This window comes from Cryptomeria japonica, chromosome 2, assembly GCF_030272615.1.
Source record: "Cryptomeria japonica chromosome 2, Sugi_1.0, whole genome shotgun sequence".
In the NCBI taxonomy this organism is placed as follows: Eukaryota; Viridiplantae; Streptophyta; class Pinopsida; order Cupressales; family Cupressaceae; genus Cryptomeria; species Cryptomeria japonica.
This window is the reverse complement of record NC_081406.1, coordinates 491,542,117-491,555,671: the sequence shown is the minus strand read 5'-3', so window position 1 is coordinate 491,555,671 and position 13,555 is coordinate 491,542,117. Positions and strand designations below refer to the sequence as shown.

The 13,555-nt window shown below is 36.7% G+C and overlaps 1 protein-coding gene across 13 annotated transcripts in view; it reads left to right on the top strand.

Annotated features, from left to right (window-relative positions):
• Positions 1 to 13,555, top strand: part of LOC131873647 (LRR receptor kinase SERK2-like) — a 101,455-nt gene that overhangs the window by 51,758 nt on the left and 36,142 nt on the right. For all 13 annotated transcript variants that reach the window (XM_059216670.1, XM_059216669.1, XM_059216677.1 and 10 more), the window contains 2 exons: positions 3,814 to 3,884; positions 4,011 to 4,154. In XM_059216670.1, the coding sequence (XP_059072653.1) occupies positions 3,814 to 3,884; positions 4,011 to 4,154 (215 nt within the window). The remainder of the gene's footprint in view (positions 1 to 3,813; positions 3,885 to 4,010; positions 4,155 to 13,555) is intronic.

The following is a 13,555-nucleotide window of genomic DNA, read 5'->3' as shown; positions in this document are numbered from 1 at the left end:
TGTTAGAGCTTTTAGTCAGTGTTTTTCTCTTGGTGGGTAGGCAGCAAGACTCAATGGAGTACATTTATGAGGCCTTGGATAGGGACGAGGAGGCCATCCAAACTATTATAAGGTAGATTGAAGAAAATTTGAACCCATTTGGAGCATTATTGATTGAAGGTGGAACAATTTATTCCATCGACCAGTCTTACAATGTGGTGCTACCTTAACCTTAAATTTTCCTTCATAGATGACTTAAAGGATGTGGTTATTTAGGGTCTCTCAAAATGCATTGATGGAAATATGCAAATAGACAAGCGTGTTGATGAGAGTCTCTTTGCTTCATCACTAGCTAACCAAGTTAGAACCACCAAAACACTAGGTAACAAAAAAATTGTCTTTATTTTATTGCACTTCAATGTTTGAAATCTTTGATGTGTACTATTATTGCTTACAAATTATCGAATGTATTTTTATACAATTGCTTAGATGTAAGATTGGGGTGGGAAAATCCCTAATCTGTGAAAGCTGGCCCTTTGAATTTTGTGCTAGCCTTGTAGCACTTCTAGATGTTAGTGTAAGTGGAGCTTATTTGAGGCCATTTAGACAAATAAGTGCAACAAGTTGACACAAAAATGTTTCAATGACCTCATCTCCTGCAATATGACCTTTCTTCTCACTCAAATAAAGTGGAGGGCATATCAAACCATGAGCTGATTGACTTGGATGACATTGATCCATATAGTGATTGGATAGTGTAGAATGACTACCCTATGTTTACAAGAAATAAGATTGCTGATTTTGAGATGCAAGCAAAAGAGGGCACATTAGAAGTAGAAGTAGGAGGCATTGGATTGGATGACATCATTTCTGACAATGATGTTGAGCTTGAGGAGTCATTATCTTTTAGTTCAAGAGTGGAACTACAATTAACTGTTAAGAGCAGGAACCCAACAATCACTAGGATGTATATAATAAATAGATAATTTGTAATTATTGTAACTTGCATGGAATTATAATTTTTGATGATGGTTTTCGGTCATCATAATGCATATTAAATTATTGGCCCTTGTATTTGCATGTTGATGCCATATTGTACTCCTATTTTATTCAAATATAACAAAAAAACATCTCCCCAAAGTTTTATAGGCACATTTGATATGTTGTGTAACTATAATTTGCATGAAATTAATTTTTTTTGTAAGGAATTAACATTTTAAAAAGTTTTGAGTTTGCTAAGTTGCGAAGTTCGAGTCAAAATTGCATTTACCGACTTTTAGCGAGTTGTGAATTTTTGAACTATGCTTGAGTATTGTAAATGTTGATATTTTAGGTTGAGGGTTTTCTATTCTTCCACTAACATCCTCGTACTTGCTAATTGAGCCTTATGAGTTGCCTTGTTTGATTTTACTAAGATTCCCGAGCAACTTATATGCTTTGTATAATTAAGGACTTGTTTCTCTTAAGCTTGGAATAACCCATTTTATAACCCATTTTTCACAAGGTTCTAAAAACTGGAAATAATAAATTTTAGCTAGCAGATACCCTTGTGTAATTGTAGTCTTTTTCTACTGCCTTTGTCAATCTGTAAGGGTAACTAGTAAGATGTTAGGGTGACTACTCCCTATCTCAAGCGAGATTCCTTACCTTAGTAGACCCATTAGTCCAACAATGTTTGAACCTTGACTCTTATAGCTAGTGTCAGACAGCCCACACTAGTTTACTAAAATTCTATTTAAACTAACCTATCTATCTATCTATATGTTTAACAAAATTGGATTATTAATGAAAACTTGATCTTTGCACATTTAAGAAGATTCCACCTCTAATTTTATCTATCTTCCTGATTTCTCAAGTTGATTCAGATATTGGTTTCCATATCTCATAATATTTTAGTTAAACTATAGAATCTAATTTTACAGGTTAGGTTCTCTTTGTTGATTCCCATTTAAGCCTTCACCTCTATGCTTATTGGTAGTCGAGCGACCTTCAAAGTAAAAGTCCAAGCCGTAGTGATCCTTTGTGCACGTTTCTCTTCACCTTTTGCATCATAATTTCAGTAAATTAGGTTGTGGGTTCACCTTGGTTTGCTAACTCCAGTTTATCAGATGGTCAAGCTCATTGAAGTCTCAGACATCCACAAATTCTATTTTGGATGCTCATGGCTTCCTCTTTTCATGTTCATGATATTGGGATTTTGGAAAAAACTTTTCCAAAACTCAATGTTTCAATGAATTAATTCACACAATTAATTGGAAAATCAATTTCTTTAGCTGTGCAAAGACATAGGCTCTTTTATTTATTTTACTTGCAATTTCAAGTTTAACAGATCTTAAATCAACTACTCTTTTCACACTCACCCAAGTTATAAGTGGTTTGGGAATATTTAATTGAAACTTATTTTAAATTATTTAATTTTTCCAATTCTTTCATCAACCTATATATTAGACAAACACCTACTAAATAAAGATATTAATATATTATAATTCAAGATAGCCCATATTTCATGATTTAGGGCTATAGGTTTGGTCACTTTTCACATTCTGTGTAACTTTTTATCTTTCCCTCTATACTTGAAAGACTATTGACAAACAACTCATCAGTTGCACCTGTCAATAATATAAAAATCTATAGCAATATAAATTTTATCTATTTATGCATAATCAATTCATCATGTGCATTCCGAACAATTGAATGATTATTTTAATTAGTCATTGTTGAATTATAACAACATCAATAATACTCAAATGGCATGTCCAAGTCACATTAGGACGCGGTAATAAATCAAGTTTTTGAAAGTAATAATTTGGGATATGACGTTTTTCTCATTAATTATATTCCCTAAATGCTTTGTGCTTTAGAGTTTTTTTTTCTCAGTTTATAAGCATATCAAAAGGTGTTCTGCTTATTTATGTTACATAAGTTAGTAATTACTTAAACTGTTTTTAACCAACAAAATAGTAATTTTTTAGGAGAAGTTTGTTTCTGGATGTTCAAATACTCAGTCAAGTTGTTATTAGAAGATCAATTACTTTTCTGTTTTTGATTCAAATATAGAAATAAGAAACAAATAATTAGTAAATTAATTTATGCAAGTTAATGCTGCAGACGTACTGCTATTGACTATATGTCTCTAAGTTGAGGTTTAATCATAATTATGCAGAGTGAATAAAACATATCAAAGAAGATTTATAACTAAAGTTTTTCTTGGATCTACAGCAAAAGATGACTATGTTACAATAAATTATAACACATGACATAATTGGTTTGGCAAGTCTGCAAAATAAATGTAAAACTGTATTACGTAAAGTCCTCGTTAAATGGATGTTTAAAAAATGAGCAATTATGCTTTTAGTGTTTTTTTAAACACAATTACATTTGATGGAAAACTTATAGTTGCAACTTCCTGCAGACAAATTTAGTCTCAATTTTCAAGTAGAGTGAGAATAATGCATTCATTTGTCACGAGTCAATAGCTCGAATTGAGTTTTTAATGTCTCCTTATGTTTCATAATTTGGAATGCAAGAGAGTTACAAGAAGTGAGATTAATTGAGAAAGTAAGATGCATTAGTCAAAGGGAGAGTAGTAACAAATGTAACCAAACTTTGACTTTTGTTGATAATATCCATATAGTGTCACAAAAATTAAGTGACATGGGCATTTTATACAACTATTTTCAAGTAATGCTTTTATTGTGTAGGCAATATGTTTACTTGGATAAAATAAACCATTTGGTAAAAAAACAGCCATGTCTTAGAACAATATTGTCTATTCCTAACTTGGGCTTTTTGATATAGCTTTAAATTAACCAGATGATGGTAATGTGTCTGCAGTTTTACCGGGAATCACTTTAATTGTTCAAAGTTGCCGCATACCTGTGCTTCGATTTCCTCTTCAAACTCAGGTTTTATTTTCTTCTATCATATAATTTAGCTGTGGGAAACTACCCAACTTTTTTGGCTTTATTATCAGAACTACACAATTTCTGCTGTGGCATCTAAAATCTTGTTTTCTTAAAATTGCTTGATAGGTTCCTCAAAGAGGTCAAAGATTGGAATCCTGGCCGGAAGTATTGGAGGAGTTGTAGTTTTAATTTTGGCTGCAGGTTTAGTTTTTCTTTTGTTACAGGGTCGACACCGAGGTTATAAGCGAGAAGTTTTTGTAGATGTCTCTGGTATCAGTTCTATCGACATTGTCCCCATTTTTTAAACTGCAAAGGCCTTTGCATGGCTTTAAGATTTTATAATTGACATTTTTTCTTTTTGTTTCTGTAAATCAGCATTAAATCTTACTTTTACAGGCAAACCTCAATTAAATGTTGAATTACTATAATCATTTTTCAAAGTGTATGTCCCGTGTAAAGCATTTTTTAGAGCAATTGTACAGTTTGTTGGATGATTCCTTTGAATTCCTTCATGGCACTGAAACACTTATATGGCAGAGACGCAGCTTGACTTAGGGTAACTTTTCATATACAGAAGAAACAACCATACCTAGAAATTGGCACTTGGTGATTAGAACATCCATTTCTATATTTAGTCAAATTGAAACCAAAATTTACTTCTCTCTCCTCTTTGTATAAAAGAAGAAAGAGAAGATATATTTTTTGGAGGATCACTATTTGTGACATGAGTAAACATGCCTGATGAAATGCTCAAAAACGGCTTTAATCCAAGTGAAGAGCTGCCATAAGGGGTCTAGCATGGATTGGGCTGTTTACTCCAAAAAAGAACTTTGGAAATATAACTAGAAACTGGCACTTGCTGGTTAGAATATCCATTTCTATATTCTAGTCAAATTGAAACCAAAATTTACTTCTCTGTCCTCTTTGTATAAAAGAAGAAAGAGAAGATATATTTTTTGGAGGATCACTTTTTGTGACATGAGCAAACATGCCTGATGAAATGCTCAAAAACGGCTTTAATCCAAGTGAAGAGCTGCCATAAGGGGTCTAGCATGGATTGGGCTGTTTACTCCAAAAAATAACTTTGGAAATATAATGCCATCAAAAAAATTGGAAGGAATCTTGGAGACTTTATCTATGCATCTGATGTCACACTAGATGAACTGCTACGAATTATGCCAAAAATCCTGCAATCTGGATCTAGAAAACACATTATTGAATAAACTTTAAGCTCCAAATGTTGGAGATGACCCAGGACCAACTTGTACATCTATTAAATATCTTCAAATTCAGGGTATGTCATGAACATGGATACTTTTGAAACAGTGTAAATTTGCCTTCCCAAAACAGTACTTACCTGGCTACAGAACTCTACATTAGCCAAACAGAAAAATAAGTCAAGAAGAATCTGTGATCCCCATTGAAACACTTGATCAAACAAGTGAGCTGGTGAATGGAACACCTAAATTGAGAGAGGATCAAGAGAAGAAATTACCTGTAATTTCACAAGAGGAAAGCAATTGTTTTTCCTCCCCAATATGTTTTAATCCTTTAGTGTTAATCTTAGAAAACAAGGGAGTAGAAGGGAATTTGGTTGAAGGGTTTCGGCAGGACTAGGACACTGAATCGGGGACTTAAAGCAGGCCCATATAAAAAGCTTTGCTTGGGCAATATATTCAGCAGGCTCTAGAACAAGAAATAAGCTCAGCCAATCTACTGAATACTGGAAATGCTTTGGAAAGCATGGGCACCAGGGAAACCTGGGGACGTGTTTCTGGCAAAAATTGAGGCGTTTCATAAAAAGAAACGGGCCGGGGACGGGGGGATGGAAGGGGACATCCCCTGGCTGTCACCAAAAATCATGCATTTTGAGGAAACGTTTCCTCAGACAGGAAATGGGGAGGACAGACGGGGACATGGGGGGAACAGTTGGGAGAGACAGACGGGAACGTCTCAGACGTCTCCTGACCATCCTGGGTATGGCCCATGGTTGACTATACAGGTTTTCTGTGCTATGTGCTAAGTTTTCTACACTCTATACTTCACTTGACAACCCTGCAGAAAATGTGTTTTTGCACTCTGTCCTAGCCTCTGTTTGTGCTCTACAGAATCTTTTGTAGCCTCCAATAACATCCAGGCTACAATATTTTCTGTGATGCCTGCACCCTGTATCTATCACATTGTCCATTTCCCATGGCCAACTCTACATTATCTTCAATTTGTTCCCACAGCTCTTCTTACAGTTTTGGATTTCAATCAAATTTCCAAAAGATTTCTCTTGTTTTTGCATATAAAACCTTCATCTTCCTGACAAACCAAGCATGAATGCAACAATTAGAGAGAGGATGCACAGTAAGGCATGTGTGTACTGTGTACACATTTATCATTATGAGAGAGCGAGAGGAGTTACATTGAGTGTAATTTACATTGTGCAAGTTACGTGATTAGACATCATTGACAAGTTAAGAATCTGTGTCATATGATGATATCTTATTTCTAACAAAATATAGTAAGATTTATATGTTTGTTTAATGAAAAGAATTTAAACATACTGGTAGAAGTTCAATTGTCACCTCTCTAATGTTTTCAAACAAAAAAGAGTGCCATTTTTTTTTATGAATTTATGAATTTCAACTCAGTTGCTACATATAATGTATATGATGAATGATTTTAGATTTATCAATGTTATCATATGAGTATATTAGAAATTTCCTTATATATATTTTTTATATAGCTGTCCCCTTTGTCATCCTCTCTGTCCAAATAATGGCAAAAAAAAAAATCCGTCCTGGAAACCTGTTTCCCTGACCCCCTGTCCTTAAAACTCGGGGTAACATAGATGGGCACACATTGATGGAGGAATCACTAGATAGTATGTGGGATAGAAAAATTGAGGGAATAGTAGATGAAGAACATTGGCAAACTATAGAGACAAAAGATAGAAAGCACAAGGAAACTGACTGTAATCAATATGTAGTAAGTACTTCTGAAGTTCTCTAATGTGATGGAGAGTAAAATGAACATCTAAACAAATATCAAAGTATCAACGTCAGCACCAAATGCCAAGTGGAATTGCATCTTAAGGAAATTTTACAAGCATCTAAGCAAGCCTAAAAAATATTGAGTTATCACACTGGAGGAAAAAGGAGAGCGGGACTTATTAATTAGTGTAATTGTGGTATCACATACGCAAAAGATCAATGCTAAATCACCTGAACTTGGAGAGCCTCATTCAAATGAAGGATCTCACATCTTAGTCTTACAATGTAAAGAAGGTTAAAGTGCCAATGAATCAGTTTTACTGGTTGTGTAACTGAATTTGAGTGCTTGAGAAATTGAGATAAGGATATAAAGGACTTTTGTCTCTGTTCCAACAACAGATGCAGGATAAAGAAAACATTATTACTCATCTGAAGGCAATGAGTAATATCAAGGCCCCAACCAATTGTCAATGTGTAATGTCTCCTACTAGGAGGCTGCCTGTATAATTTACACACATCATTATGCCTTAAATCAGATTATTAAAACTAGGGAACAATTAGCATTCATAATACAATTGATAGCTACTATATTGAAGCCCCAATCCTTCTTTCCTAATCATCAACCCTAATGAAGGATGGGGAATTACTTGTTAGGGTGCTAGGAAAACTATTCTCCACAAATAGGCCCAAGGGTTTCAAAACACCCATCCATACTACCTTTTGCGGCTCACCTATTTTGGGAGGTATTACAACTGCCTTTCCCTAGCAAAAGCAACCTATCCTCATGAGGGGCAATAGAGAATGATTAAGAATTAGGCTATGAGTATACTATTCTCTCATGTATTATGAATATATATGTAAACAAATGAAACTAAGCATAATTGTTATACAAATATGATCAACAAATATAAATCTTATTATTTCTGTTTTGTCTATATAAGAATAAATGTTAAGAGTTTATACTACAGGCCATATATCTATCCTTTTTTACTGTAAATAAACATTCAGTTTATGAGTGAGATACAGCATACCAATCTGCTGTTACACAATGATGGCCAATATAATACGATCTGCCACTAAATTAATATATGTTCTCCTTCGATGATGATCCCCAGTTCTGATTTGCAGCGCACACACACCTTCTGTAGTCATGCCTCCTCTAAGGGTGGCGTCTCCATGAGAGTAATCTTGATCATTTGACGGCTAATCATCATGCCTTTTCATTAATCCCCATGGTGAGTTAGGAATTATCGTGCCTTAGCAAACATGCTTTCCACATGATCGAACATATATATATATATATATATATATATATTGTCTATTTAAAAGCTCTTTGTGGTGGGGTCATGACACAATGTTTTCAGCAAATACAGGAAGTATCTAAAATCCAAAATGAATGGGTAGCGATCATAAACTAACATGAGCATTTGAATGTAGACAGTTGTATGTTGCTTGCTAATAAATGTTTTGTGCTAACTTTGTTATGTGATTATTTCTTGTAGGCTTAGGTAGTGTATGTCATGTGGTTGTTATGAACAGTTGATCAATGGTTGTGTCCAAGCTGATGTTGGTCCTTAAAATAGCATTTTCACTTTCACTACCTATGAAATAATTGCATCATTCTCTATATTTTTGTGTAACTGTTCATTGGTATGAATTATGATTCCATAATTCTTTTGTACTACAAATTGTGGTTTGGCAGTGCAGATTTTATAGTTAACATTTGTGGCATTTTTACCTTCACAAAGTCTGGCCAGGTCTGAAGTAGATAGGAAGCATGAGAAAAAATGGGTCAAATGATACAATAATCATTTGAGACACAAGAACAAAGAGAAGGCCAAATCACCCAAGATATTAAGCTTCTGTGGGAACACTTTGTATGAGATCATGGTAGAGAAGAGTCATCTAGAAATCAAGTATTTATAGATTTTATCTGGGGTACTTGGCTGTAACAAAATAAATTGTTCAACTGTTGGACAATCTACCTAGAATCCTAGCAAGGCACTACATCACTTTGCAAGATCTCCATGCCAATAGAGGCTATGAAGTACATAGACAGTAAATCTTACAATGTATGAACTAAGGTTTCATTTGTAAGAATGACTTGAAGATCAATGTCAAATTGCAAAAAATTAATGATACCGAGCTCAAACAAAGGTGGTGGAAGAAGACAACGTGGTTATAGTGTGGACTAGGAAATCAAACAAATTACTAAATTTTTGAAACAACAAAAAACAAAGAAGGCCATGGGAGGTGGCCAAGTCTAAAATTCACCAAAACAAATTTGAGCCAAAGCAACAATACAAGCCTAAGTGAAAGCATAGGCTGAAGTGTGGGTCAAAGTTGAGGCCAAAATAAATAAAGAGTTTGGTTGACTTTGCAGGGTAGTACACCACTCACAAGGGAAGAGTGGTCAGGAGTTGCTAGACAACTTCCCCATTAAGAGGAAGGAAGCATGAACCTTGCCAACCAAGTTGGATTGGAGGGTGTTATAGAAAAATTCAAAAATCCACTGGGTTGACAGAGTCCTATGTTGGAAGAAGAAATTGATTTGTTATCTGTGCAAATCAAACAACTAGAAATATCTGAGGGGTAAACTGAGTTTGGGGAAGAGGTGACATCAGCTGCCAATAAGTATGCAGGGTTTATCATCTATCCATAACTGAGGTAAGAAATAAATCAGCTGGACTGGTCAACTACCCACAAAAGTGAAGAATTGTTTTGGATTAAAGCAAAAATAGGTTTTGAAGGGGGGCCCCGAAACCCTTTACAGAAAGATTCTAAGAGAATTAGAATCAAAGATTAACATAAATCCAAAACAAAACATGCTGCAAAAGAAAGACATTACAAATGGCAGCCATAGAGACAACAAAAGCCCAGACGAGTAGCAAAAACCAGCAAAGAGAATAAAACACAGAACCAACAAAATAGAGACAACAACGACCACATACAACAGAAACACAGACCCAATTACATGAAGTTCTTGAGGGTCTCAGCCAACTCAGCCTCAAGGACACTCATATTTTCAGCAACAACTTTTATTTCTTTGTAGTCCACGTTTTGAACGGCTTCCTTCTTCTTCATGTTGCCATGGGTCCTTTTGCTGGGTCCTTCTTCAGCCTGAGTCACATCAGTTTCATCTCCAATGGTGACAATAGCCCTTTCTTGTTGCTCCCAACTATGCACCGTAACAGCCATAACATCAGTAGTGCTTCACAATCTTGTGGCTGTTCGACATGATAACCTTAAGCATAGCCTGGGTCTTATTGTATCCCTCTTCAACATTGGAGATGCGGTCTTCAAACCTTTTCTTTATCTGATCAACCCCTTCACCTATACTTTTAATGCATTTCGACACCGACTTCTTCTCCTCCACCGTCCACTGCCTCACATCCATCTGATTGCTTTGATCATTCCCAACAGGGATGGCCTCCATTTTACTACCCAGGGCCCTCTGATTGAGTCTAACCTCCTTTAATTCATGAAACAACCATTTAAACATGCTGAACGTGTCAATTGCATGTTCCCGAGCCATACCCAACACATTCTCATAATCTTCCTTTTTATCACTAGGCTCTGCACATTTTGGGTGAAGGTCCTCATGAACCGCCGCACCCACATTACCAGAATCATGGGGTGGGGGAGGGGTTTGAAGATTATGGCTGTCCGGCTCCTTGCTATCTTTTTTCTCGCTCAAGGATTCCTCAGGACTTGCTTTGGTGCCACTGGAAGCAGGGGAGTCATTTCTAGCTGAAGTGGAAAAGGAAAATATCACAATTTTCTTTTGACCTTTTTTACCCTTACCCCCCGGGGGATTGGTATTCACAGATTTCTCGAGTTTAACTTTTTTCGGAGGGGGAGGATGGGACTCACCTTCAGAATCAGGCCTAGACTCATCTTCACCCGATTCACCCTCACTAGTATCCTCTTCAGAAGAAGTATGAATATAGTCATCAGGGGCAGGAAGGGCACGAAAATGAGAATCAATAAGGACTAATAGTCCTTCATGCAATATGGGGAACTTAGAGGGGTTCTTCTTGTGGTCAGTAAAATTGGCTCTTAGGGCAGACATAAGATAAAACGGGAATGACATCTTGACTCCATGACGAAAGTGATTCATGATCACAAAATGATGCCCATACACTCTAGTAAAACGACCATCTAAAGTAAGGTATTCCATTATTACCTTTAACATCTTTTGCCAGAAGGGCTTGAACATCGAAATGGAATAGTAACTGGCAGTCTTTTTAACAATTTTAGCTCTCTCTGCTTCCTTCTTGGGAAAATCCTTCACAGCCTGCTTCGTATATGCTCTATCCCTGTAATATTTGATGCCATCCATGGAAAGCCTAGTGACTTGGGCAATGAGGCTTTCATCCACCAAAACTTTCTGCCCATGGAGAACAATGGTCCCGTCCTTCCAATGCTTGGCAAAGTAATTCGTAACATCCTTGTTATAGCCTTGTAGCCTCTCGATATAAGAGGTAAAACCCCCTTTCTCCAAAATCCTCCACAGCTTACGTTCCTTCTTCAACTTCACGCAACTAGGAGGTTCAATCCTTTTTCTGGCGCCCCCCATCTTCAATTTCTCTTTGTTTCTCTCACAACATTCAGCTTGCAGAACAAAAAATAGAGCCCAAAGAATGCCAATAATTGCCCACAAAACGTGCGAGATGAATTCGCACTTAATATTATGTACTTTCTGGCCACCTGCCTTAATCGGAAAGGTTTCGATCTTTCTAGAATCACTTTGAGTCATTATAGCTCGGGTCATCATTAATGTTACTCCCTCGGCTTCGGTCATGAAGCAAATGCATCACAAAATCCGAGTCCAGCCCGTCACCATTGGTTTAGCTCAGCTGATTCTTACTCGTGACCCCTTTATTAGTAAGATAGTCAGCCACCACATTAGCTTGTCTATACACATAGGATATAGTGCATCTATCAAAAGTTTTAATTATATCCCTAGCTTTTTAATCTACATTTCAACATTCCAAGATGGTTTAGAGGTACCCCTTAGGTAGTTAATAATATTTTTCGAGTCTCCTTCCACCCAAACACAACTAAAGTTGTGATTTTAAGCAAGAATTAAGCTTTGATAAGCCCCTATGGCTTCAACAATATGGTTGGTCTGATTGCCCAAGGGGAGTGCCACCGTTGAAAGAAAATTGCCATCGTTATCTCGCAACACTCCCCCGCAACCTGCCGGTCCAGGGTTCCCTTTGGCCGCCGCGTCAAAGTTGATTTTGGCCCACCCTTGGGGAGGTTTTCTCCAACTAATGTTGGTTCTTTTATTTAACTTAGGTTTGGCTGACTGAAAGAGATAATATAATTCCCAAGCATTGGCAACTTTGACCTCATAATCATTAACATTTCCATTCTGATTTTGACTCTTGGTACTCACTATAGAAAGATTTTCATTAATGGCCTTGGTGATTTTCTTGAAGACAATTTCAGGCTGAAGATAAATCTCCCTAAAAATTCTGTTATTACGCTCTTTCCATAAACCGCATGCCACATGAGGAAACACAAAGGACCATAAAGTCTTCAAAAGAAGATTCCTAGTAGGCGATCTCCATTGATAAATAAACTCCTTAACAGACCCAGGGAAGATCCAACAAAGATCCCATTTCTGAAGCACTTGGCACCATATTTCAGTAGCATAAGAGCAGTGCAAAAGGAGATGATCAACTGATTCCGCTTCCTTCAAACATAAGTAACATCTATTAGGTATGGAGAATCCCCTCTTAGAAAGATTATCCGTAGTCAGGATTTTGTCAGGATTTTGTTTAGGAAAAGAAGCCAAAAAAACATATTAACCTTAGGAATAAGACCTTTAATCCACACCTTTGACCACCAAGAAACAGGAGAATCAGCACAACAAATCGCAGAAGCAACCAAAAACTTACCGTTAGATGAAAATTTCCATATTAGCTCATCTCCAGATCTATTTTCTAACCTGAAGGAGTTTAAGGACAACTGCAACTGAGTAAGAGACGGGTAAACATCGGTGAGGTTCACCCATTTACCTTCCTTCCAATAATCAGCCACCATTAGTCCAAAAGATGCCACACACGTATCTCTAAAAGCCCCCAACAAAGGATCAGAAGCCAGCGGACGTTTCCCAATCCAGCAGTCATCCCAAAAATGAAAACTCCTCCCATTCCCCACCTTCCAGAAAGTTCCACGATTAGCCACATCCCTGGCTTTGACATTATTATTCCATAGGTGTGATCCAACAGGAATATGAAGGGAATGCAAAAAATCCTGAAAGGAGTGAACATTAAAGAGGTATTTGTTATGCTATAATGTATTCCATTCTCTTCTACAATCATAGGTTTGCCAAACTTGTTTAGCCAGAAGAGCAAGATTAAAAGTCTTGATACTTTGAATCCCCAGACCCCCATACTTCCAGGGTTTGCAGACACTCTCCCATTCAACCAAAGGAATTCTCTTTCTTTCCTCCACCCCAAACCAAAGGAATCTTTTCTGAATTTTTTCAATAGTCTCTGCATATTTTGAGGGAATCTTGAATAAACTGAGAGCATACACCGAGAGGTTCTGAAGAGTGGCTTTGAGCAGCTGAACCTTACCAGCCTGACTAAGGAGAGTCCCCTTCCAGCCAACCAACTTCCTATTGAACCGGTCAATCAAAGAGAGCCAAAAAGTATTAGAGGGTTTAGGTCACAA